The sequence below is a fragment of the Saccopteryx leptura genome, chromosome 1 (genome assembly GCF_036850995.1).
Source record: "Saccopteryx leptura isolate mSacLep1 chromosome 1, mSacLep1_pri_phased_curated, whole genome shotgun sequence".
NCBI classification, from domain to species: Eukaryota; Metazoa; Chordata; class Mammalia; order Chiroptera; family Emballonuridae; genus Saccopteryx; species Saccopteryx leptura.
This window is the reverse complement of record NC_089503.1, coordinates 275,138,639-275,161,402: the sequence shown is the minus strand read 5'-3', so window position 1 is coordinate 275,161,402 and position 22,764 is coordinate 275,138,639. Positions and strand designations below refer to the sequence as shown.

The window sequence follows — 22,764 nt, the reverse complement described above, 5'->3', positions numbered from 1 at the left end:
GTTGATGATAAAATTCAAGCTTTCAAATAAATTTTAGAAAATTTGTATCTACCACTGTGAGCTTAATAGTTTCCCAATCCCTAAGAACTTTTTAAAATTTGATTGGAGATGATATTAATGCTTGTGATTTTTGGATAATAATAAAAATGCATCAACATTTGGAAGCAAATAATTCAGTGAACCAAACTTTTCCAAGCAACCGATACATGATACTGCAAAATCATTCATGGATACAAGATCTACTCAAAATGTAAGGTAGAGCAATGTTTTAGTGTAATAGAGTATGAAAAGTTCATTGATATGGTTTCCTACCATTTGTTGATTTTTGGTACAGTAATAAAAAAAGTATTTCCACAATTATTTGAAAGGCTAATCCAATATTCCTCCTTTTTCCAACTACATATCTGTGAACCCAGGCTTTTTCCATATATTTCAATCAAGAATACACATTGTAATGGAATACTGAAGTATCTATGAGAATCCTGTTTTCTGTTGTCAGACATTAAAGTGATTTTAAAAATATAAGCAATGCCACTCATTTCCTTGAATTTAAACAAATATATGTGTTGTGATGGATATTAACTAGACTTATTGTGGTGATTATTTCACAATATATACAAATATTAAATCATTATGTTGTACACCTGAAATTAATATAATGTTTTATGTCAATAATAGCTAAATCAGGCCCTGGATGGTTGGCTCAGTGGTAGAGGACTGGCCCGGCATGTGGATGTCCCTGGTTTAATTCCTGGTCTGGGCACACAGAAGAAGCACCAATCTGCTTCTCCACCTCTCCCGTTCTCGCTTCTCTCTCTCTCTGTCTCATCTCCCCTCCTGCAGCCAAGGCTCAATTAGAGTGGGTTGGCCCTGGGTGTTGAGGATGGCTCCATGGCCTCTGCCTCAGGCACTAAAAAATGGCTCCAGCTGCAACAGAGGGAGGACCCCAGATGGGCAGAGTATCGCTCTCTAGTGGGCTTGCTGGGTAGAGTATGGTTGGGGCACATGCAGGAGTCTGTTTCTGCCTCCCCTCCACTCACTAAAAAAAATTGAAAACTAATAATAATAGCTAAATAATATACATTATGTATATGTAATTATATTAGTCATTTTCTTAAAAATGTTAATGCATATTTACTTTCATTAATGATTATTTTTAACAATTTTTAAGTCTGTTAGTATAATGTGCTTTTAAATTTCTCAGTTTTAATTTCAACTATGGTAAATATTGATAGATATAACCCACATAAACATAAGATCCATGGGGATCTTCAATGTTTAAGAGTAATGAGGTTTTTTTGTCCTGAGATCAAAATATTTCAGAACTACTGATCTGAAAAATTCTGGTGAAAAAAATAAAGAAGTAAAACTAAAAAGGAGAGGTAGAATTTGAATTCTCTTTTATTTCTTTTGGTCTCTGTTTAATTATCTATAAAACAGATGGAGAGAATAACAATGATAACAAGCATGGGCTCAGATGCAAGATTAATTATTTATGTCTATATCCTGGCTCTGACCTAGTTTGATTTTCCAATTCCTCAATTTCCTTATCTGTGAAATGTGGGTGATAATGTCATTAATTTTACGATAGGATTAAACAAATTAAGCCCGACCATACAGGCCTAAATACTACTTGTAGCTTCTGGAAGAGAATGATATTAAATGGCCCAACAGATCTGATAGCCATCTAGTTTAAGTCTTCATTAATAACATCATTAATATTTCTTTACTTTTGCTTCAAGTTGTTGCCATTTTTCTTTCTCAATTTGTTCTATTGCAAGCCTTTCCATTTCTTCTTTTTCAGCTTTCACACGGGCTTCCTCTAAAGAACCAAAAAAAATTTTTTTTTCCTTAGTAATAATCTATTGTTAAGCACTTCAAGTTACTTCAAATATTTGCAAGATGGTGATATATTTTACACAAGTCACACTTTTTATTTTATGGTAGTAATAAGACAGGTGCTAGATTTCTTTCAAAAAAATAACATGACTAAATTTTGTGGCCAAAAAATAGACCCATATGTTATTTCTCTTCTCTAAAAATATAATGGTTCAATAATGATTTTAACCAATAAAAAAATGACAGCTCTATCATGGGTAATTAGGAGAGTATAACATGTTCAGAAGATTTCCATAATTTTGTGATATCTATACTATCAAAGCAATAACCTTAATCTTCTCTTGCTTTCACTATTTAAAAGAAAACATGACACATACGTTGAAGAATATGAGTTTAACCCAATATAATAAAACATTTCCCAGATCTAGATCTTGATGTTCTATTCTTACCATAAGTCACCTAAAAAGGATTTACATGATTATACATCAATAACCAGCATGGAACCTGAAGACAGATTCTTCAACCTGAACTTAAACCAAAGATATTCTTAATGTTAAAAGCTACAACCACTTGAAATATTCAGATTTTTTAAATAAAAAAAAAAATTAGGGAGTGACGTCAGTGAAATGGCACTGTGAGGAGTGCGACCGACAAATCTCCCCAAAATTTCAACAAGTTCATCAACCAGAGATAGAAAAATCTATCTTTGGAGCGTCTGTGAGTCCCACATACTGAAAACAAAGGTATGACCAAGCAAAAAATTGACTAAATATATAATCAACCCTGAAGGAAATAAGATGGAGAAAGGAGGACTCTGCCTTCCTCACTAACCTGAGCAAAGGCTGCTTTCACTTGGAACTGAGAGTCGGGGGGGGGGGGGTGGCAAGGGGGGGTAAGGGTGTGGAGGAAGCTAGGCTGTGGCACAGACATTCATTCAAGCTGAGGAAGAGTTTGCCTGCAGCGAATCAGCCCACACGAGCTAACATCCCCACCGCCAGCAGCACATGGGGAGTGTGCCAAAGCGAACTTCCCTACGCCCGAGCTTCTCTGGGCAGGCAGGGCGCCTCACCCAGCCATTCAAGCTAACAATCAAGCATTGGAGGAGGGGCGCGTGGGCAACTTGCAGTCCTTCCTGGAGCAGGTCAGTGGATCCAATTGCTGAAATTAGCTTAACCCACAGTCTGCTCACCTCCCAACTGCCCTACGCAGCTCTAACTGACAAGATCTCTCTCAGTTCAGCGATCTAAGACAAGAGGCGTGATATTTTTTAGTGCCTCTTGCTAAAGGAGTGGGGGCAACTTCTGATTGGCAGAGCTTTCATACTCAGGGATATACGCTAAAAAGAGGGACTTGGCAGCTGTTAAGACGTCCTGTACTGCAGGCAGCGACTAGGGCATCTTCTTCCCAGCCAAAACAGGTTACAAAGTGCAAAAAGCCTGGGGAGAGTGGTCCCACAGAGTGCTAGGCATGCTGAACAGGCCTGGAGGCTTATAGAAAGTCACCTTCAGAGCAATTGGCTCCCAACCCCGCCTGATTATGCTGGCAGCACTGACTGACAGAACCTTACCTAGAGCCCTGCATTGAATGGGGATAGAGTGGGGATTTGCCAGCTCTCTGACCCTCTTACTCTCCAAGCAGAGGCAGAGGAAGCCTCATAGCTGGATCATCAGGCTGCTAATTCAGGAAGGAGAGATTAGGAGAGAGGCTCCGGGAAAATGGACTCTCTCATTGTCGGAGCCTGCAAACACTAACAAGCCTTGACTACCAAAGAGACTGAAGCCTAATATATGACATTGCCATAGAGTCTCATCAACTGCAAATCCCTACCTAAGCATGACACAGGGGCAGAACCTGGGGTACAGAGTCACCGACCAGGAAAAGGGAGAGGAAAGAAAAACGAAGAAGTTAACCTCTCAAAATCAAGAAAAATCCATAGACTTTATAACTTGTTCCACTATTTTTTTCAGTTTCTTTCATCATCTGGCCTTTATTATTATTATTTCTTTTTCCTCCACCTTGGTCCTTTTATTCTCTGCACATCTTATTCTTTCCTCTTCTTGAACTACACTACCCATAAGTGTTATGTTTCCCATTTTATTTTTTTTCTTCTTCCTTACTCTCTATGAGGGTTACACTCCAAAACCCTTAACTCTCTCTCTCTCTTTTTGTTTTTTTTTTCTTTTTTCTTCTTTTCCTTTTCCCCTTTTTCTTTTTTCTCCCTCTCTATTAGTTTCTTCTTTTCTCCTTTTACTTTTCCTCTCATTCAATCTTCAATCATGAACAAATTATATTACTTGGAACTCAAGGGTTTTTTTTGTGGCATTTTTGGTGCTTTTTAATTTGCTCTTTAACTCATTAGCATTCCTCCCAACCCAGGCTTTCCATTCTATTTAGTTTTTGCTCCACTTAATACAATAATGATTTTTTTTTCCTTTTTCCTGTTTCCCTCTTATCCATCTCGTTATATCTCTTAGTCGACCATCACTTACACGCAAATCATTTTATACTTGACCCAAATTTTTTTCTTTTTTGCATTTTGTGGGTCCCTACTTCCTTTTTTGCCCCTTGAACACTTCCCCCCAACTCAGGCCCTCCATTATAGGCAGTTTTTGTTCCATTTAGCATAATATAATTCACAGTTCATCATGATATTTTCCTAAGGAGCAGGGGAGAGGAGGGGAAGAGAAGAAAAAAAAGGGGGGGGGAATAATATATTATTATTGTTTTTTATTTTATTTTTTCCAAATTTTTTCTCCTTTTTTTTAACTTTTTTTTTTTTTCATTTTTCCAAAGCTGGAAATGGGGAGGCAGCCAGACAGACTCCTGCATGTGCCCGACTGGGATCCACCCGGCATGCCCACCAGGGGGCAATGCTTTGCTCCTCTGGGGCATTGCTCTGTTGCGTCCAGAACCATTCTAGCGCCTGAGGCAGAGGCCACAGAGCCATCCCCAGCGCCCGGGCCATCCTTGCTCCAATGGAGCCTCACTGCGGGAGGGAAAGAGAGAGACAGAAAGGAAGGAGAGGGGGAGGGGTGGAGAAGCAGATGGGCGCTTCCCTGTGTGCCCTGGCCGGGAATCAAACCTGGGACTCCTGCACGCCAGGCCGACGCTCTACTGCTGAGCCAACCGGCCAGGGCCTTTTTTTAACTTTTTATTCTTTATTAATTCTCTATTAGTGCTATCAACAAGACCACCCTCAGATGCCACTAAGAAAAAGGAAATAGAATATCATGGATACAAAAGATAGAGAAGTAGCACAGATAGATGTGGAAAAATCTATGGAGAAAATTTAATATATTAGAAACCTTGGAGCTAAATGACAGAGAATTTAAAATAGAAATCCTAAAAATACTCAGAGATATACAAGAAAACACAGAAAGGCAATTTAGGAAGCTTAGAAAACAACTCAACAAACACAAAGAATATATTACCAAGGAAATTGAAACTATAAAAACAAAGCAAACAGAGATGAAAAACTCAATTCATGAACTGAAAAACAAGGTAACAAGCTTATAGAACAGGCCAGATAGAAGGTAGGATTAGTGAAATAGAAGATAAGCAACTTCAGGCACAACAGAGAGAAGAAGAGACTCAAAAATAAAATAAAAAAATGAGAAAGCCCTACAGAAATTGTCTGATTCCATCAAAAAGAATAACATAAGAATAATAGGTATATCAGAGGCAGAAGAGCGAGAAAATGGAATGGAGAATATATTCAAACAAATAATAGATGAGAACTTCCCAAAGCTGTGGAAAGAACTAAAGCCTCAAATTCAAGAAGCAAACAGAACACCGAGTTTTCTTAACCACAACAAACCTACTACAAGGCACATCATAATGAAACTGGTACAAACCAATGACAAAAAAAATTCTTAAGGCAGCCAGGGAAAAGAAAAATACAACATATAAAGGAAGGCCTATTAGATTATTATCATATTTCTCAGCAGAAACTCTACAAGCTAGAAGAGAGTGAACCCCAATATTTAAAGCCCTGAAAGAGAGGAATATTCAGCCAAGAATACTATACCCATCAAAGCTATCCTTCAAATATGGAGAAATTAAAACATTCACAAATACAGAAAAGATGAGGGAATTAGCATCAGAAAACCCCCACTCCAGGAAATACTAAAGGGGGTTTTCCAACCAGATACAAAGAACAAAACAAAACAAAACCACAAGTAAAAGCTCTACCAAGAACATAATCAAACCAAATTTAAACTGTTCAACAAAAAAAAAAAAAAAAAGGAAGAGGATGGAGATTAACAGTAGCAAAGGACAATGGAGTGCAGAAACACTCATAAGATAGAGTACTACAATGAATATGGTAGGTACCCTTTTCATTACTTAATGGTAACCACCCTTGAAAAAAATCACCATAGAAGCACAAGACTTAAAAAAGGTAGCAACAGAGGAAAGAAGTATGGAATACAAACAAACAAACAAAAAAAAATGATAGAAAAACAAAAGAGAAAAATCAAACAAGATACAAAACTAACAGAAAGCAATTTATAGAATGGCAATAGGGAACTCACAAATGTCAATAATTATACTAAATGTAAATGAATTAAACTAACCAATAAAAAGACACAGAGTGGCAGAATGGATTAAAAAAGAAAATCCAACTGTATGCTGCCTACAAGAAACATATCTAAGCTACAAGGATAAAAACAAATTCAAAGTGAAAGGCTGGAAAACAATACTTCAAGCAAATAACATCCCCAAAAAAGCAGGTATAGCAATACTCATATCTAATAATGTTGACTAAAAGACAGCAAAAGTACTCAGAGACAAAAATGGTCATTTCATAATGATTAAGGGGACACTGAATCAAGAAGACATAATAATCCTTAATATATATGCACCAAACCAAGGAGCACAAAAATATATAAGACAGCTACTTATTACCTAAAAACAAAAACTGACAAAAATACAATCATACATGGAGACCTCAATACACCGCTGATGGCTCTAGATCGTTCATCCAAACAGAAAATCAATAAAGATATATTGACCTTAAACAAAACACTAGAGCACCTGGATATGATAGACATCTACAGGACACTTCATCCCAAAGCGACAGAGTATACATTTCTCTAGTGTACATGGAACATTCTCAAGAATTGACCATATGTTGGGCCATAAAAATAACATCAGCAAATTCAGAAAAACTGAAATTGTACCAGGCATATTTTCTGATCATAAAGCCTTGAAACTAGAATTCAACTGCAAAAAAGAGGGAAAAAAACCCACAAAAATGTGGAAACTAAACAACATACTTTTAAAAAATTAATGGGTCAAAGAAGAAATAAGCGCAGAAATAAAAAGATATATACAGACAAATGAAAATCACAATACAACATACCAGAATCTTTGGGATGCAGCAAAAGCAGTAATAAGAGGGAAGTTCATATCACTTCAGGCCAATATGAACAAACAAGAGAGAGCCCAAGAAAACCACTTAACTTCACACCTTAAGGAACTAGAAAAAGAAGAACAAAGACAACCCAAAACCAGCTGAAGAAAGGAAATCATAAAAATTGGAGCGGAAATAAATGAAATAGAGAACAGAAAAATTGTAGAAAAAAATTAATAAAACAAGGAGCTGGTTCCTTGAAAAGATCAACAAAATTGACAAACTCTTGGCAAGACTCACCAAGAAAAAAAGAGAAAGGACTCATATAAACAAAATCCAAAATGAAAGAGGAGAAATCACCACAGACATCACAGATATACAAAGAATTATTGTAGAATACTACAAAAAACTATATGCCACCAAATTCAACAATCTAGAAGAAATTGATAAATTCCTAGAACAATACACTTTTCCTAGACTGAGTCATGAGGAAGCAGAAAGCCTAAACAGACCAATTAGTAGGGAAGAAATAGAAAAAACCATTTAAAACCTCCCCAAAAATAAAAGTCCAGGCCCAGACAGTTATACTAGTGAATTCTCTCAAACATTCAAAGAACACTTGGTTCCTATTCTACTCAAAGTCTTCCAAAACATTGAAGAAGAAGCAGTACTTCCAAACACATTTTATGAGGCCAACATAACCCTCATACTGAAACCTGGCAAGTATGGCACAAAAAAAGAAAACTACAGACCAATATCTCTAATGAATACAGATGCTAAAATACTAAACAAAATACTAGCAAATCGAATACAACAACATATTAAAAAAATAATACATCATGATCAAGTGGGATTCATCCCAGAATCTCAAGGATGGTTCAACATACGTAAAACGGTTAACGTAATACACCATATCAACAAAACAAAGAACAAAAACCATATGATTTTATCAATAGATGCAGAAAAGGCATTCGATAAAATACAACACAACTTTATGTTTAAGACACTCAACAAAATGGGTATAGAAGGAAAATATCTCAACACGATAAAGGCCATATATGATAAACCATCAGCCAACATCATATTAAATGGCATAAAACTGAGGACTTTCCCCCTTAAATTAGGAACAAGACAGGGTTGTCCACTCTCTCCACTCTTATTTAATGTGGTGCTAGAAGTTCTGCCGAGAGCAATCAGACAAGAGAAAGAAATAAAAGGCATTGATATCGGAAAAGAAGAAGTAAATGTATCCCTTTTTGCAGATGATATGATCTTATACATCGAAAACGCCAGACTCCACAAAAAGATTACTAGAAACAATAAACCAATACTGTAAGTTCGGATGATACAGAATTAATATACAAAAGTCATAGCCTTTCTATATGCCAACAATGAAATATTAGAAAACGAACTAAAAAAAAAATAATCCCCTTCATGATTGCAACAAAAAAAATAAAATACCTAGGAATAAACATAACAAAGAATGTAAAGGACCTATATAACAGCGGCTCTCAACCTGTGGGTCGTGACCCTGGCGGGATCGCCTAAAACCATCGGAAAATACATAATGCATATCAGGTATTTACATTCCAAATCATAACTGTAGCAAAATTATAGTTATGAAGTAGCCACCAAAATTATTTTTTGGTTTGGGGTCACCACAACATGAGGAACTGTATTGCGGGGTCATGGCATTAGAAAGGTTGAGAACCACTGCTATATAACAAAAACTACAAAGCATTGTTAAGGGAAATTGAAAAAGATACGAGATGGAAAAATATTTCTTGTTCTTTGATAGGAAGAATAAATATAATCAAAATGGCCATATTACCTAAAGCAATTTATAAATGTAATGCAATTTCCATTAAAATTCCAATGACATTTTTTAAAGAAATGGAACAAAAAATCGTCAGATTTATATGGAACTATAAAAAACCCTGAATAGCCAAAGCAATCCTAAGGAAAAAGAATGAAGCTGGGGGCATTACACTACCTGACTTCAAACTATATTATAGGGCCATGACAATCAAAACAGCATGGTATTGGCAGAAAAATAGACACTCAGACCCATGGAACAGAATAGAAAACCCAGAAATAAAACCACATACATATGGTCAAATAATTTTCGATAAAGGGGCCAACAACACACAATGGAGAAAAGAAAACCTCTTCAACAAATGGTGCTAGGAAAACTGGAAAGCCACATGCGAAAGAATGAAACTCAACTATAGCTTGTCCTTTTGTACTAAAATTAATTCAAAATGGATCAAAGACCTAAATATAAGACCTGAAACAATAAAGTACATAGAAGAAGACATAGGTACTAAACTCATGGACCTGGGTTTTAAAGAGCATTTTATGAATTTGACTCCAAAGGCTAGAGAAGTGAAGGCAAAGATAAATGAATGGGACTACATCAGACTAAGAAGTTTTTGCTCAGCAAGAGAAACTGACAAGAAAATAAGCAGACAGCCAACTAAATGGGAAATGACATTTTCAAACAACAGCTCAGATAAAGGCCTAATATCAAAAATATACAATGAACTCATAAAACTCAACAACAAACAATCCAATAAAAAAATGGGAAGAGGACATGAACAGACACTTCTCCCAGGAAGAAATACAAATGGCCAACAGATATATGAAAAGGTGCTCATCTTCGGAAGACAAGATGGCGCTGGAGGAGGCGGACGTACCAACATCCACCTCCCAGAACCAAAGTGGATTACAAAATAATTTTAAGAACTATCACCTGGAAAAACCAACTTTGGACTAAACTAAGAGGACTCTTCAACCAAGGAACACTGAAGAAGCCACACCGAGACTGGTAGGAAAAGTGGAAATGAGGAGAGGGCTGCCCTGCTCCCCAGAGTGAACGGCAGCCAGGAGAGACTTGCGAGGTGGGAAGTGAGTTTAGCAGAGAGGGGAGGGTCCTGAGTCCCAGGAACAAAGCCCCAGCCTGCAGCCCCAGAGCGTAGAAGAGGTGTATGGCCAGTATTTAGCTGGAAACAAGTGAGGATACTGTTTGTGAGAAAGAATCTGATTTCTCAGACCCAGGATTCTTCTTAAAGGGACTGCGCAGAAAACCTCTTTGACAAACACTCACCTGGGGCTCTGGGGAATGGAGAGAGAGGAGAGGACCGGAGCAGCAGGAAGAGAGTGTAATCTAGGAGGCACAGGGAGAAACATTTTGGGAGACAGCCACCCTAACCCCTGGGACAAGTCACTCCCCAAATCTGAAGTGAATATTTCCCTTGGAAACAGCAATACCAGCAAAGGGAAGCAGGACAACCAGCCAAACAAGCTCTCCTGTGGCACTCAGAGCAGAGTTGCTTAGAAGGAGGGAGCTTTTGGGGCTACAGTAGCGAGTCTTAGGGTCTGAGCTGCAGCACCCGCACCCACATGGCTGAGGGCTCGCCGGGGGGTGGGTAGCAGTGGGACGTGGAGGCACGGTTCTGTCAGCAGGAGTGGAAGCCGGCTGGCGGCCACTGGGCTCACATGTGCGCTCAGTCTTGCCCGGCTGGGGAGGAGCAGGCATGCAAAAGCAGTCAAAACCAGCTGCCGGCAGCCTGTAATCCAGCCTGTGGGAGAAGGGCGGGAACCCTGGAAGGGGTGGAGACCAGCCCTTGAGCAAGGGCGCAGGAGCACAGCCTTGCCCTGCCCATGGAACTAAGGTTTGTGGCCTGACTTGGGAGCCGGCTCCTCCCATGGGGGTGGAGCCAAAAGCCCAGAACAGGCGGAGTTCTGCTACTGATCTGAGCGTGGGCATGCAGTCCTGCCTGGCCGGTAGAACCAAGGCTAGCAGCTGTTCCACAAGTGGGCTCCTCCTGTAAGGGCGGGGCGAAAGCCTGGAAACAGGCAGAGACCCGTAGCTGAGCAAAAGTGCTCACCACTGCCCTCAGGTCCGAGCATAACGCCACCCACAGGGGCGGGGCAAAGGCCAAGGCCACCAAGGCTTGTGCACCTAAGCATGTGATTACAGCCACTCCTGTGAAGGAGAGGTGGAAACCACAGCAACAGCCCCAGTGGGTAGGCACCGGCAATGCCCAAACCCAAAAGCCCTAGGCAGCAACAGAAGAGGGGGTGGTGGGCCTGCAGACAGACCATACCAAGGGAACAGAGGCCATACCCAGTGGACTCCAGTGTCCCAAACCTTCCTTTACACAAAGAAAATGCAAAGGTAGAGAAATGCAACACAAATGAACCAAGAGAAATCCCCAGAACAGGACATAAATGAATCAGATATAGCCAAATTACCAGATTCAGAGTTTAAAATAACAATTGTTAGGATGTTCAAAGATATTAGAACAGTGGTTCTCAACCTTTCTAATGCCGTGACCCTGTAATACAGTTCCTCATGTTGCGGAGACCCCAAAACAAAAAATAATTTTGGTGGCTATTTCATAACTATAATTTTGCTACAGTTATGATTCAGAATGTAAATACCTGATATGCATTATGTATTTTCTGATGGCTTTAAGCGACCCCACCAGGGTTGTGACCCACAGGTTGAGAACCGCTGTATTAGAACAACAATAGATGGTCATTATGAACACCTAAATAAAGAGACAGCAAATATAAAAAAGGATATTGAAATAATAAAAAATAATAAGTGAGAAATGACAAATACAGTATCTGAAATAAAGAACACAATGGAAGGAATTAAAAGTAGGATGGATGAAGTGGAGAATCAATCAGCAAGTTAGAGGACATGATAAATAAAGGCACAGAAGCAGAGCAGAAAAAAGAAAAGAGACTCAAAAACTCTGAAGAATCTCTAAGAGAGTACTGTGACAACATGAAGAGAAATAACATCCGCATCATAGGGGTTCCTGAAGAAGAAGAGAAAGAACAAGGAATAGAGACTCTGTTAAAGCATACTGTAGCTGAAAAATTCCCTCAATTAAGGCAGGAAAACATCTCACATGTTCAGGAAGCACAGAGAATTCCAACAAAGAGAAACCCAAAGAAATCAACACCAAGACACATCATAATTAAAATACCAAAGCTAAGTGTTAAAGAGAAAATATTAAAAGCTGGTAGACAAAAAAAAGACTATCACCTACAAAGGAGCCCCCATAAGTATGACTTCTGACTTCTCAACAGAAACACTTGAGGCCAGAAGGGAATGGCAAGAAATATTCAAAGTAATGCAGAACTAGAGCCTACAACCAAGACTACTTTATCCAGCAAGGTTATCATTTAAAATTGAAGGAGAAATAAAAAGCTTTACAGACAAAAAAAAAAAAACTCAAGTAATTCACTACAACCAAACCAAGGCTGCAAGAAATGCTAAGGGACCTGTTGTAAAAAGATCAAAGGAGAAAAAGAATATAGCAAAAAAGGAATACAGTTTTAAAGAATAAAATGGCAATAAACAATTACATATCAATAATAACCTTAAATGTAAATGGACTAAATGATCCAATCAAAAGACATAGGGTAGCTGCATGGATAAGAAAACAGGACCCATACATATGCTGTCTACAAGAGACACACCTTAAATCAAAAGATGCACATAGACTGAAGATAAAGAGATGAAAAAAAATATTTCACGCAAATGGAAATGAAAAAAAAAGCTGGGGTAGCAATACTTATATCAGACAAAATGGATTTTAAAACAAAGACTATATTTAGAGATAAAGAAGGTCACTACATAATGATAAAGAGAGCATTCCAAAAGAAAGATATAACCGTTATAAATATCTACGCTCCTAATATAGGAGCACCTAAATATATAAAGCAGACTTTGATAGATTTAAAAGGTGAGATCAACAGCAATTCTATAATAGTAGAGGATTTCAATACCCCATTAACATCATTAGATAGATCCTCAAGAAAGAAAATTAACAAAGAAACAGCAGACTTAAAGGACATATTAGATCAACTCGATTTAATAGATACCTTCAGAATCTTTCACCCTAAAACAGCAAAACATACATTCTTTTCAAGCGCTCAAGATACATTCTCTAAAATAGATCACATGTTAGGGCACAAAAGTGGTCTCAACAAATTTAAGAAGATTGAAATCATATCGAGCACTTTCTCTGATCACAATGGCATTAAACTAGAAATCAACCACAACAGAGAAACTGAAAAATACTCAAACACTTGGAAACTAAATAGCATGTTATTAAATAACGAATGGGTAAACAATGAGATCAAAAAAGAAATTTAAAAATTCCTAGAAACAAACGATAATGAGCATACATCAACTCAAAATTTATGGGACACAGCAAAAGCAGTCCAGAGAGGGAAGTTTATAGCATTACAGGCATACCTCAAGAAGCTAGAAAAAGCTCAAATAAATAACTTGACCCTACATCTAAAAGAACTAGAAAAAGAACCGCAAGTATAGCCCAGAGCTAGTAGAAGGAAGGAAATAATAAAGATTAGAGCAGAAATAAATGACATAGAAGCTAAAGAAACAATACAGAGGATCAATGAAACCAGGAGCTGGTTCTTTGAAAAGGTAAACAAGATCGGTGAACCTTTAACCAGACACACCAAGAAAAAAAGAGAGAGGACTCAAATAAATAAAATTAGAAACGAGAGTGGAAAAATAACAAGTGACACAACAGAAATACAAAATATTGTAAGAAAATACTATGAAGAACTGTACGCCATAAAACTAGACAATCTAGATGAAATGGACAAATTCCTTGAAACATATAATCTTCCAAAAATTAATCTGGAAAAATCAGAAAATCTAAACAGACCAATTACAACAAATGAGATTGAAACATTTTGAGTTTTATTTTTTTATATCAAAAAACTCCCAAAAAAGAAAAGTCCTGGGCCTGATGGCTTCACAAGTGAATTCTACCAAATATTCAAAGAAGAACTAACTCCTGTCCTTCTCGAGCTATTTCAAAAAATTCAAGAGGAAAGAAGACTTCCAAGCTCCTTTTATGAGGCGAGCATAATTCTGATTCCAAAACCAGGCAAGGACAACACAAACAAAGAAAATTATAGGCCAATATCCCTGATGAATTTAGGTGCAAAAATCCTCAACAAAATATTATCAAACTAGATCCAGAAATATATAAAAAAAATCATACACCATGATCAAGAGGGATTTATTCTTGGGAGGAAAGGCTGGTACAATATTCACAAATCAATCAATGTGCTTCATCACATAAACAAAAGGAAGGAGAAAAACCACATGATAACTTCAATAGATGCAGAAAAAGCATTTGATAAAATCCAGCACCCATTCATGATCAAAACTCTCAGCAAAGTGGGAATACAGGGAACATACCTCAACATGATAAAGGCCATCTATGACAAACCCACAGCCAACATCATACTCAATGGGCAAAAATTAAAAGCAATCCCCTTAAGATCAGGAAGAAGGAAGGGGTGCCCCCTTTCACCAACTCTTATTCAACATAGTTCTGAAAGTCCTAGCCACAGCAATCAGATAAGAAAAAGAAATAAAAGGCATACAAATTGGAAAAGAAGAAGTAAAACTATCATTATTTGCAGATGATATGATATTGTATATAGAAAATCCAAAAGTCGCAGTCAAAAAACTACTTGACCTGATAAATGAATTCAGCAAGGTGGCAGGATATAAAATCAATACTCAGAAATCAGAGGTATTTTATACGCTAACAATGAACTATCAGAAAGAGAAATTAAAGAATCAATCCCCTTTACCATTGCAACCAAAAAAATAAAGTACCTAGGAATAAATTTAACCAGTGAGATTAAAGACTTGTACTCGGAAAATTATAAAACATTGATAAAAGAAATCAGGGAAGATACAAACAAGTGGAGGCATATACTCTGCTCATGGTTAGGAACAATAAACTTCATTAAAATGTCTATATTACCCAAAGCAATTTATATATTCAATGCAATACCAATTAAAATACCAATACCTTACTTCAAAGATACAGAACACATATTCCAAAAATTTATATAGAACCAAAAGAGAACACAAATAGCCTCAGCAATCTTGAAAAGGAAGAATAAAGCAGGAGGTATCACACTTCCGGATATCAAGTTATATTATAAGGCCATTGTACTCAAAACAGCCTGGTACTGGCATAAGAACAGGCATATAGATCAATGGAACAGAACTGAGAACCCAGAAATAAACCCACACTTTTATGGACAACTGATATTTGACAAAGGAGGTAAGAGCATACAGTGGAATAAAGACAGCCTCTTCAACAAATGGTGTTGGGAAAATTTGACAGCTACCTGCAAAAATATGAAACTAGACCACCAACTTATACCATTCACAAAAATAAACTCAAAATGGATAAAAGACTTAAATGAAAGCAGTAAAACCATAAGCATCTTAGAAGAAAACACAGGCAGTAAGCTCTCCAACATCTGTCGCAGCAATATATTTGCCGATTTGTCTCCACAGGCAAGTGAAACAAAAGACAGGATAAACAAATGGGACTTTATCAAACTAAAAAGCTTCTGCACAGCTAAAGACAATAAGAACAGGATAAAAAGACAAACTACACAATGGGAAAATATATTTGACAATGCATCTGATAAGGGGTTAATAACCAAAATTTATAAAGAACTTGTAAAACTTAATACCAAGAAGACAAACAATCCAATCCAAAAATGGGCAAAGGAAATGAATAGACACTTCTCCCAAGAGGACATACAGATGGCCAATAGGCATATGAAAAAATGTTATACATCACTGCTTAGATAAATGCAAATTTAAACCACAATGAGATATCACCTCACACCAGTCAGAATGGCGCTCATCAATAAAACAACACCTAATAAGTGCTGGCGAGGATGTGGAGAAAAGGGAACCCTCTTGCACTGCTGATGGGAATGCAGACTGGTGCAACCACTGTGGAAAACAGTATGGAGATTCCTCAAGAAATTAAAAATGGAACTGCCTTTTGACTCAGCTATCCCACTGTTAGGAATATACCCCAAGAACACCATAGCATTGTTTGAAAAGAAGAAATGAACCCTGGCTGGTTGGCTCAGTGGTAGAGCGTCGGCCTGGCGTCCAGAAGTCCCGGGTTTGATTCCCGGCCAGGGCACACAGGAGAGGCGCCCATCTGCTTCTCCACCCCTCCCCCTCTCCTTCCTCTCTGTCTCTCTCTTCCCCTCCCGCAGCGAGGCTCCATTGGAGCAAAGATGGCCCAGGCGCTGGGGATGGCTCCTTGGCCTCTGCCCCAGGCGCTAGAGTGGCTCTGGTAGCAACAGAGCGACGCTCCAGAGGGGCAGAGCATCGCCCCCTGGTGGGCAGAGCGTCGCCCCCTGGTGGGCGTGCCAGGTGGATCCGGGTCGGGCGCATGCGGGAGTCTGTCTGACTGTCTCTCCCCGTTTCCAGCTTTGGAAAAATACAAAAAAAAAAAAAAAAAAAAAGAAAAAAGAAAAGAAGAAATGCACACCCATGTTTATGGCAGCATTGTTCACAATAGCAAAGATCTGGAAACAGCCCAAGTGTTCGTCAGACGATGAGTGAATTAAAAACCTTTGGTATATATATACTATGGAATACTACTCAGCCATAAGAAATGATGACATCAGATCTTTTACAACAACATGATGGACCTTGATAATATTATACTGAGTGAAATAAGTAAATCAGAAAAAATTAAGAACTATATGATTCCATACATAGGTGGAACATAAAAATGAGACTCAGAGATATGGACAACAGTGTTGGGGTTACAGGGTGAGGGGGAGGAGAGGGAGGGGGTTGAGGGAGGGGAGGGGCACAAAGAAAACCAGTTAGAAGGTGACAGAAGACAATTTTATCAATGTCACCCCATTAAAATTAATCAAAAAAACAAAGAATTGGTCTCACGGCTAATTCAGGTAGTTAGAAGAATAGTATAAGGATGCTAATTCTGCTTCTCAGGCCATATACTGCAAAAGGGGCCCCAATCAAATTGGTTATTTGGCTCCTCTGATTTTGCCAATTGGATTTAAAAAAAAAATAGGTCAGGAACACCCTGAAATGGAACTAACAATACATGAGCATAAATTTAAAGGACTTTTAGATACCAGAGCTGATGTATCTGTTATTGTTAAGCTACATTGGCCTCCTTCCTGGCCCACTCATGCAGCAGCCATAGAATTACAAGGTGTAGGTCAGAGTAAATCTCCTCAACAAAGTTTTTTCTGGATTTTTTTAAGCCTTATGTGCTCCCTGGATGGCCAGTTAATTTGTGGGGTAGAGATGTTTTGAAAAATATGGGAGCATTGCTTGTCAGTCCTAATGGTCTAGTCCAGGGGTCCCCAAACATTTTACACAGGGGGCCAGTTCACTGTCCCTTAGACCATTGGAGGACCAGACTATAAAAAAACTATGAACAAATCCTTATGCACACTGCACATATCTTATTTTAAAGTAAGAAAACAAAATGGGAACAAATACAATATTTAAAATAAAGAACAAGTAAATTTAAATCAACAAACTGACCAGTATTTCAATGGGAACTATGCTCCTGTCACTGACCACCAATGAAAGAGGTGCCCCTTCCGGAAGTGCAGCGGGGCCGGATAAATGGCCTCAGGGGGCCGCATGTGGCCCGTGGGCCGTAGTTTGGGGACCCCTGGTCTAGTCAGTACTCAGATGCTTGATTGGGGATTTTTGCCCACCAAGGGACAAGGGAAAGAACAGAGAGGAATTCTCACCCCCATAGAAATGGCACCAAATACCAGAAGGTGTGGATTAGGATATCAAAATTTAGCATAGGGGCCTTGGTAGCTCCTGATACCTCAATAATGCATTGTGCAGACCCAATTACTTGGAAATCAGATAATCCTGTATGGGTAGACCAATGGCTTCTTTCTCAGGAGAAACTTAGGGCAGCTGCTCAATTGGTACAAGAGCAGCTACAGCTTGGGCACATTGAACCATCTAATAGCCCATGGAATACACTTTCATATTTTGATCTTGTTGCCTCCTGGATTATCAAGGGGCATAGGCGACCCTTACAGCTTATAGGTTTTGAGCCTCAAAATTATTGTTGTTCCTTTTTTCAAAGGATCAACAACAATGGCTGTGGGAAACTTCCACTAAATGGCAAATTGCTCTTGCAAATCAATGGACAACTTTATACTGAAACTGTCAACTTAAAATCAGCTCAAAGACTAGAATTATATGCCATTATCATGGCTTTTCAGCATTTGCCATATTCCCCCTTTAATTTATATAGAGACAGCAAATATTTACTTATGGTGTTTCCACTATAAAGACTGCGGTCTTAGGGACAAATGCTGATGAACTATTTCAGCACTTCCTCCTTCTTCAAAGACTTGCATGTCAACATAGAGCTCCATGTTTTATAGGACATACTCGAGTTTACTCCATGCTCCCTGGAGCTTTAGCACAAGGGAATGCCCTTGTTGATCAAGCTACCCAAAAGAAAATTATTTGGAGCAACCATAACAGATCGAGCAATTCAATCTCATACTATTCATCACCAGAACGCTGCAGCCCTGTGTAAATAGTTTCAACTTTCTCAGGAAGCAGAACAGCAGATTGGGAAATCCTGTCCAAGGGGTCCTATACTACAATCTGTTCCTTAATTTGGAGTTAACCCTCAAGGACCCCTACCAGGACAACTTTGGCAAATGGATGTTACTCATATACCTTCATTTGGCAAACAGTCCTATGTCCACGTTACAGTGGATACATATTCTGGATTTATAGTAACCTCTGTCAGAACAGGAGAGGCTGCTATGCATGTTATAGCTCATTGTCTGTATGCATTGGTCTATTATTGGATTTCCTAAACAGGTTAAACTGACAATGCTCCTGCATATGGAGCAAAAGCATTTACTATATATTGTCAAACCTTTCGAATTATGTGTATTCCTTACAATCTTTAAAGTTATGGTATTATTGAAGTGTACCCAGCAATGCTCTGGTTTCTCTTCAGATCATATAAATCTTTCGCCTTTTAAAGTGTACCCAGCAAATATTTTAAGGTCAATTTAAAAAAATTTAAAAGGGGGAGTCAAATCCCAGAACTCCTATGGGTCTACCATACCACGCTTTTTACTTTAAAATTTTTAAATTTCTTTTGAATGCTGATGAACAGGAGACGCCAAATCTTTTTCTCCTACAAACTACTACCTTCTTTATTAGATCCAGCTAATAACACTATTTTGTCTTTTTTCCAAATAGCCCCAGATATATGGAAAAGATTTATATAGGCAGATGAGGATCCTCAACCCCCTCAGCGAGATCTTCTGAGCATGGCTTTTAAGATACCAAGAGGCAGAAAAAGCCCAATAGAGATCAGGGGAACTTCCAGCTTTTAGGATATGCCCTTAAAGGCTCCAACACTCCAAAGGGGTCTCATAGCATGCCATCGGGGTCCTGCTTCAATAGTGGAAAGGAAGGTCATTGAGCTAAAGCCTGCCAGATTTACATGCCTCTGCTGTGAGGAAACAGAGACACTGGAAGGTAGGCTTCCCCCTCGCTCCTCTAAGGGAGGGTTCAGTATCTTCCAGCCCTGCTCCAGCCACTATGACCTAACCTTGCCCAGAATGCTGGGGTTTGCCACTGAAGGCTGAAGGTGCCCAGGGCCGTTGGTCCCATCTATGACACTATGGACGAGCCTAGGGTATTTCTTCCAAGAAGCAGGTAAACTGATCTCATTTGCACAAGGGCTACTTAACTATGTCTTGCCTGAATAGTCAGGTTTTTTATTCTTCCCTCAAAAATGTCTGTTGTGGGTGTTGATAGTCCTATTTTCTGCTGCTTTAATATATAGTGTTTCCTTTATTCCTCCTACCTCAATGCCCCACCCATATTTCAGGCTGAGACCTATTCCTAATTTAGAGCTCTCTTTCCCCCTTTTGCCAACTTCTATTATGAATTTACCTTTGCCACCCAGCTTAGTGTATCCCAAGGTTCTTTTTACCAAGCCACAGTTGCAGAGCTCCAGGGAAAAGCAACCTGGTCTCATCTCTCCAGGCAGAGGAGAACAGAAGCTCCATTTCCACACATTCTGCAGATGGCTTTTCCAGTCTATCTGAATCATTACCAGCTAGAAGCAGCGGTCATTGGGACTTGGAAGTGAGCAGCAAAGTATAGAATTGTGACAACAATTTCAGTGTCATGTGGACTTTTCCTGGATGTGGACTTTTCCTGGACTCCTGCTCCTTGGGACAGCTCCTAACAGACTGAACTGGGGTTGGGCTGCATTTATCAGGGACTGGGCATGGTGTTGGGGCCAACTTGGACTTGGTGAACTTGTTAAGGACACTACTCTTATTGGCCAAGAGTTTGCTTAAAGGCTTTAATCACTGTAAAACAAAATAGAAGACTGGATAAAGAAGATGTGGCACATATACACCATGGTATACTATTCAGCCATAAGAAATGATAACATCAGATCACTTACAACAAAATGGTGGGATCTTGATAACATTATACAGAGTGAAATAAGTAAATCAGAAAAAAACAAGAACTGTAGGATTCCACACATTGGTGGGACATAAAAATGAAACTAAGAGACATGGACAAGATGTTATGGTTATGGGGGCAGGGGGTGGGGGAGGGGCACAAAGAAAACTAGATAGAAGGTGACAGAGGACAATCTGACTTTTGGTGATGGGTATGCAACATAATTGAATGACTAGATAACCTGGACATGTTTTCTTTGAATATATGTACCCTGATTTATTGATGTCACCCCATTAAAGTTAATAAAAATTTATTTATAAAAAAAAGAAAATGAGATAGAAGGTGACGGAGGACAATCTGACTTTGGGTGATGGGTATGCAACAGAATTGAATGACAAGATAACCTGGACATGTTTTCTTTGAATATATGTACCCTGATTTATTGATGTCACCCCATTAAAATTAATAAAAATTTATTTATTTAAAAAAAAAGATGCTCATCTTCATTAGTTATTAAAGAAATGCAAATCAAAACTACAATGAGATACCACCTCACACCTGTTAGATTAGCTATTATCAATAAGACAGGTAATAGCAAATGTTGGAGAGGCTGTGGAGAAAAAGGAACCCTCATTCACTGTTCATGGGAATGTAAAGTAGTACAACCATTATGGAAGAAAGTATGGTGGTTCCTCAAAAAACTGAAAATAGTACTACCTGATGACCCAGCAATCCCTCTACTGGGTATATACCCCCAAAACTCAGAAACATTGATACGTAAAGACACATGTAGCCCCATGTTCATTGAAGCATTGTTCACAGTGGCCAAGACATGGAAACAACCAAAAAGCCCTTCAATAGAAGACTGGATAAAGAAGATGTGGCACATATACACTATGGAATAGTACTCAGCCATAAGAAATGATGACATCGGATCATTTACAACAAAATGGTGGGATCTTGATAACATTATATGGAGTGAAATAAGTAAATCAGAAAAAACCAAGGACTACATGATTCCATACATTGGTGGGACATAAAAAAGAGACTAAGAGACATGGACAAGAGTGTGGTGGTTACCGGGGGGTGGGGAGGAGGGAGGAGGAAGAGGGGAAGGGAAGGGGGAGGGGCACAAAGAAAACTAGATAGAAGGTGACGGAGGACAATCTGACTTTGGGTGATGGGTATGCAACATAATTGAATGACAAGATACCCTGGACATGTTTTTTTTTATTATATGTACCCTGATTTATTGATGTCACCCCATTAACATTAATAAAAATTTATTTATAAAAAAAAAATGAGGGCTGCCAGAGATGTTTTCTCTAAATCCATGTACTAGTTGACCAATGTCACCCTGTTAAATTTAATCATCTAAATAAAAATAAAGTGAAAAAAAAAACCCCAAAGGTTGCTCAGTAATTTGAATTTCAGATAAACAACGAACTTTGTTTTTGTTGTTGTTAAGTATATCTCAAATACTACATGAGGCAAATTGTACCCAGTTATCCATGGTTTACCTGAAATTCAAATTTAACTGTATTTTGTCTGGCAACTTCAAAATATATCTAACAGTGATTTGTATACTATCAACTTTCTGGGTACCCCTTAAATAGTAGGTATCTATTATAAAAAATTAAATTTGAAATTAAAATATTTTGAAAATTCTTTTAAAATATATTGACTGGATTACAGAAATAGCAACCACAGGTTGGTAACTTGCATATGAAAGTAGTATCACTGTATTCTGTACCTTCCTCTCTTTGTCGTTTCTCCTCCTCCTCTTGTAGCCATTTCAGTCGTTTAGCTTTGGAGATTTTACTTTTCTTTTTGCCAGACTTAACAAAGGCCCCAAAGATTAAAAAAAAAGAAAAAGTTATTAACACACACCTGGTACATTACTTTAAAATACATATCTCTCAAATAGTAATTATGAAGAACACTTTTGCTTCCATGAATCCAGTCTTTCCCTTACTCAAATAAGACCTCCCATTATATGCAAAGTCTTGACTCAGTGCCTTATGGACAAAGTATGGAAACAAGTAAAAAAAATAAGCATATAAATTAATCTATGGCAACAAGTATATACAATTTAAGTAATTCTCTCATTCCTCGTTTTCCAATCTATGAAATGGTGCTAAATACAACCCCATTTCACATGTTGTTGCAACATGTCTAAAATTGTTTTGCAATTTTGGAGGAAGGAGAG

General features: G+C 38.3%; 1 protein-coding gene across 8 annotated transcripts in view; it reads right to left on the bottom strand.

Moving 5' to 3' along the window:
* DNAI7 (dynein axonemal intermediate chain 7) overlaps positions 1-22,764 on the bottom strand; it is a 90,251-nt gene that overhangs the window by 58,471 nt on the left and 9,016 nt on the right. For 4 of the 8 annotated variants that reach the window (XM_066354271.1, XM_066354262.1, XM_066354303.1 and 1 more), the window contains 2 exons: positions 22,309-22,393; positions 1,731-1,822 (listed from right to left, as the gene is read on the bottom strand). The exons of 1 other annotated variant lie outside the window; for it this stretch is intronic. In XM_066354271.1, the coding sequence (XP_066210368.1) occupies positions 1,731-1,822; positions 22,309-22,393 (177 nt within the window). Of the gene's footprint in view, positions 1-1,730; positions 1,825-22,308; positions 22,394-22,473; positions 22,574-22,764 lie in introns of all 8 variants that reach the window. 3 more of the 8 variants (XM_066354284.1, XM_066354278.1, XM_066354322.1) reach the window with 2 other exon arrangements.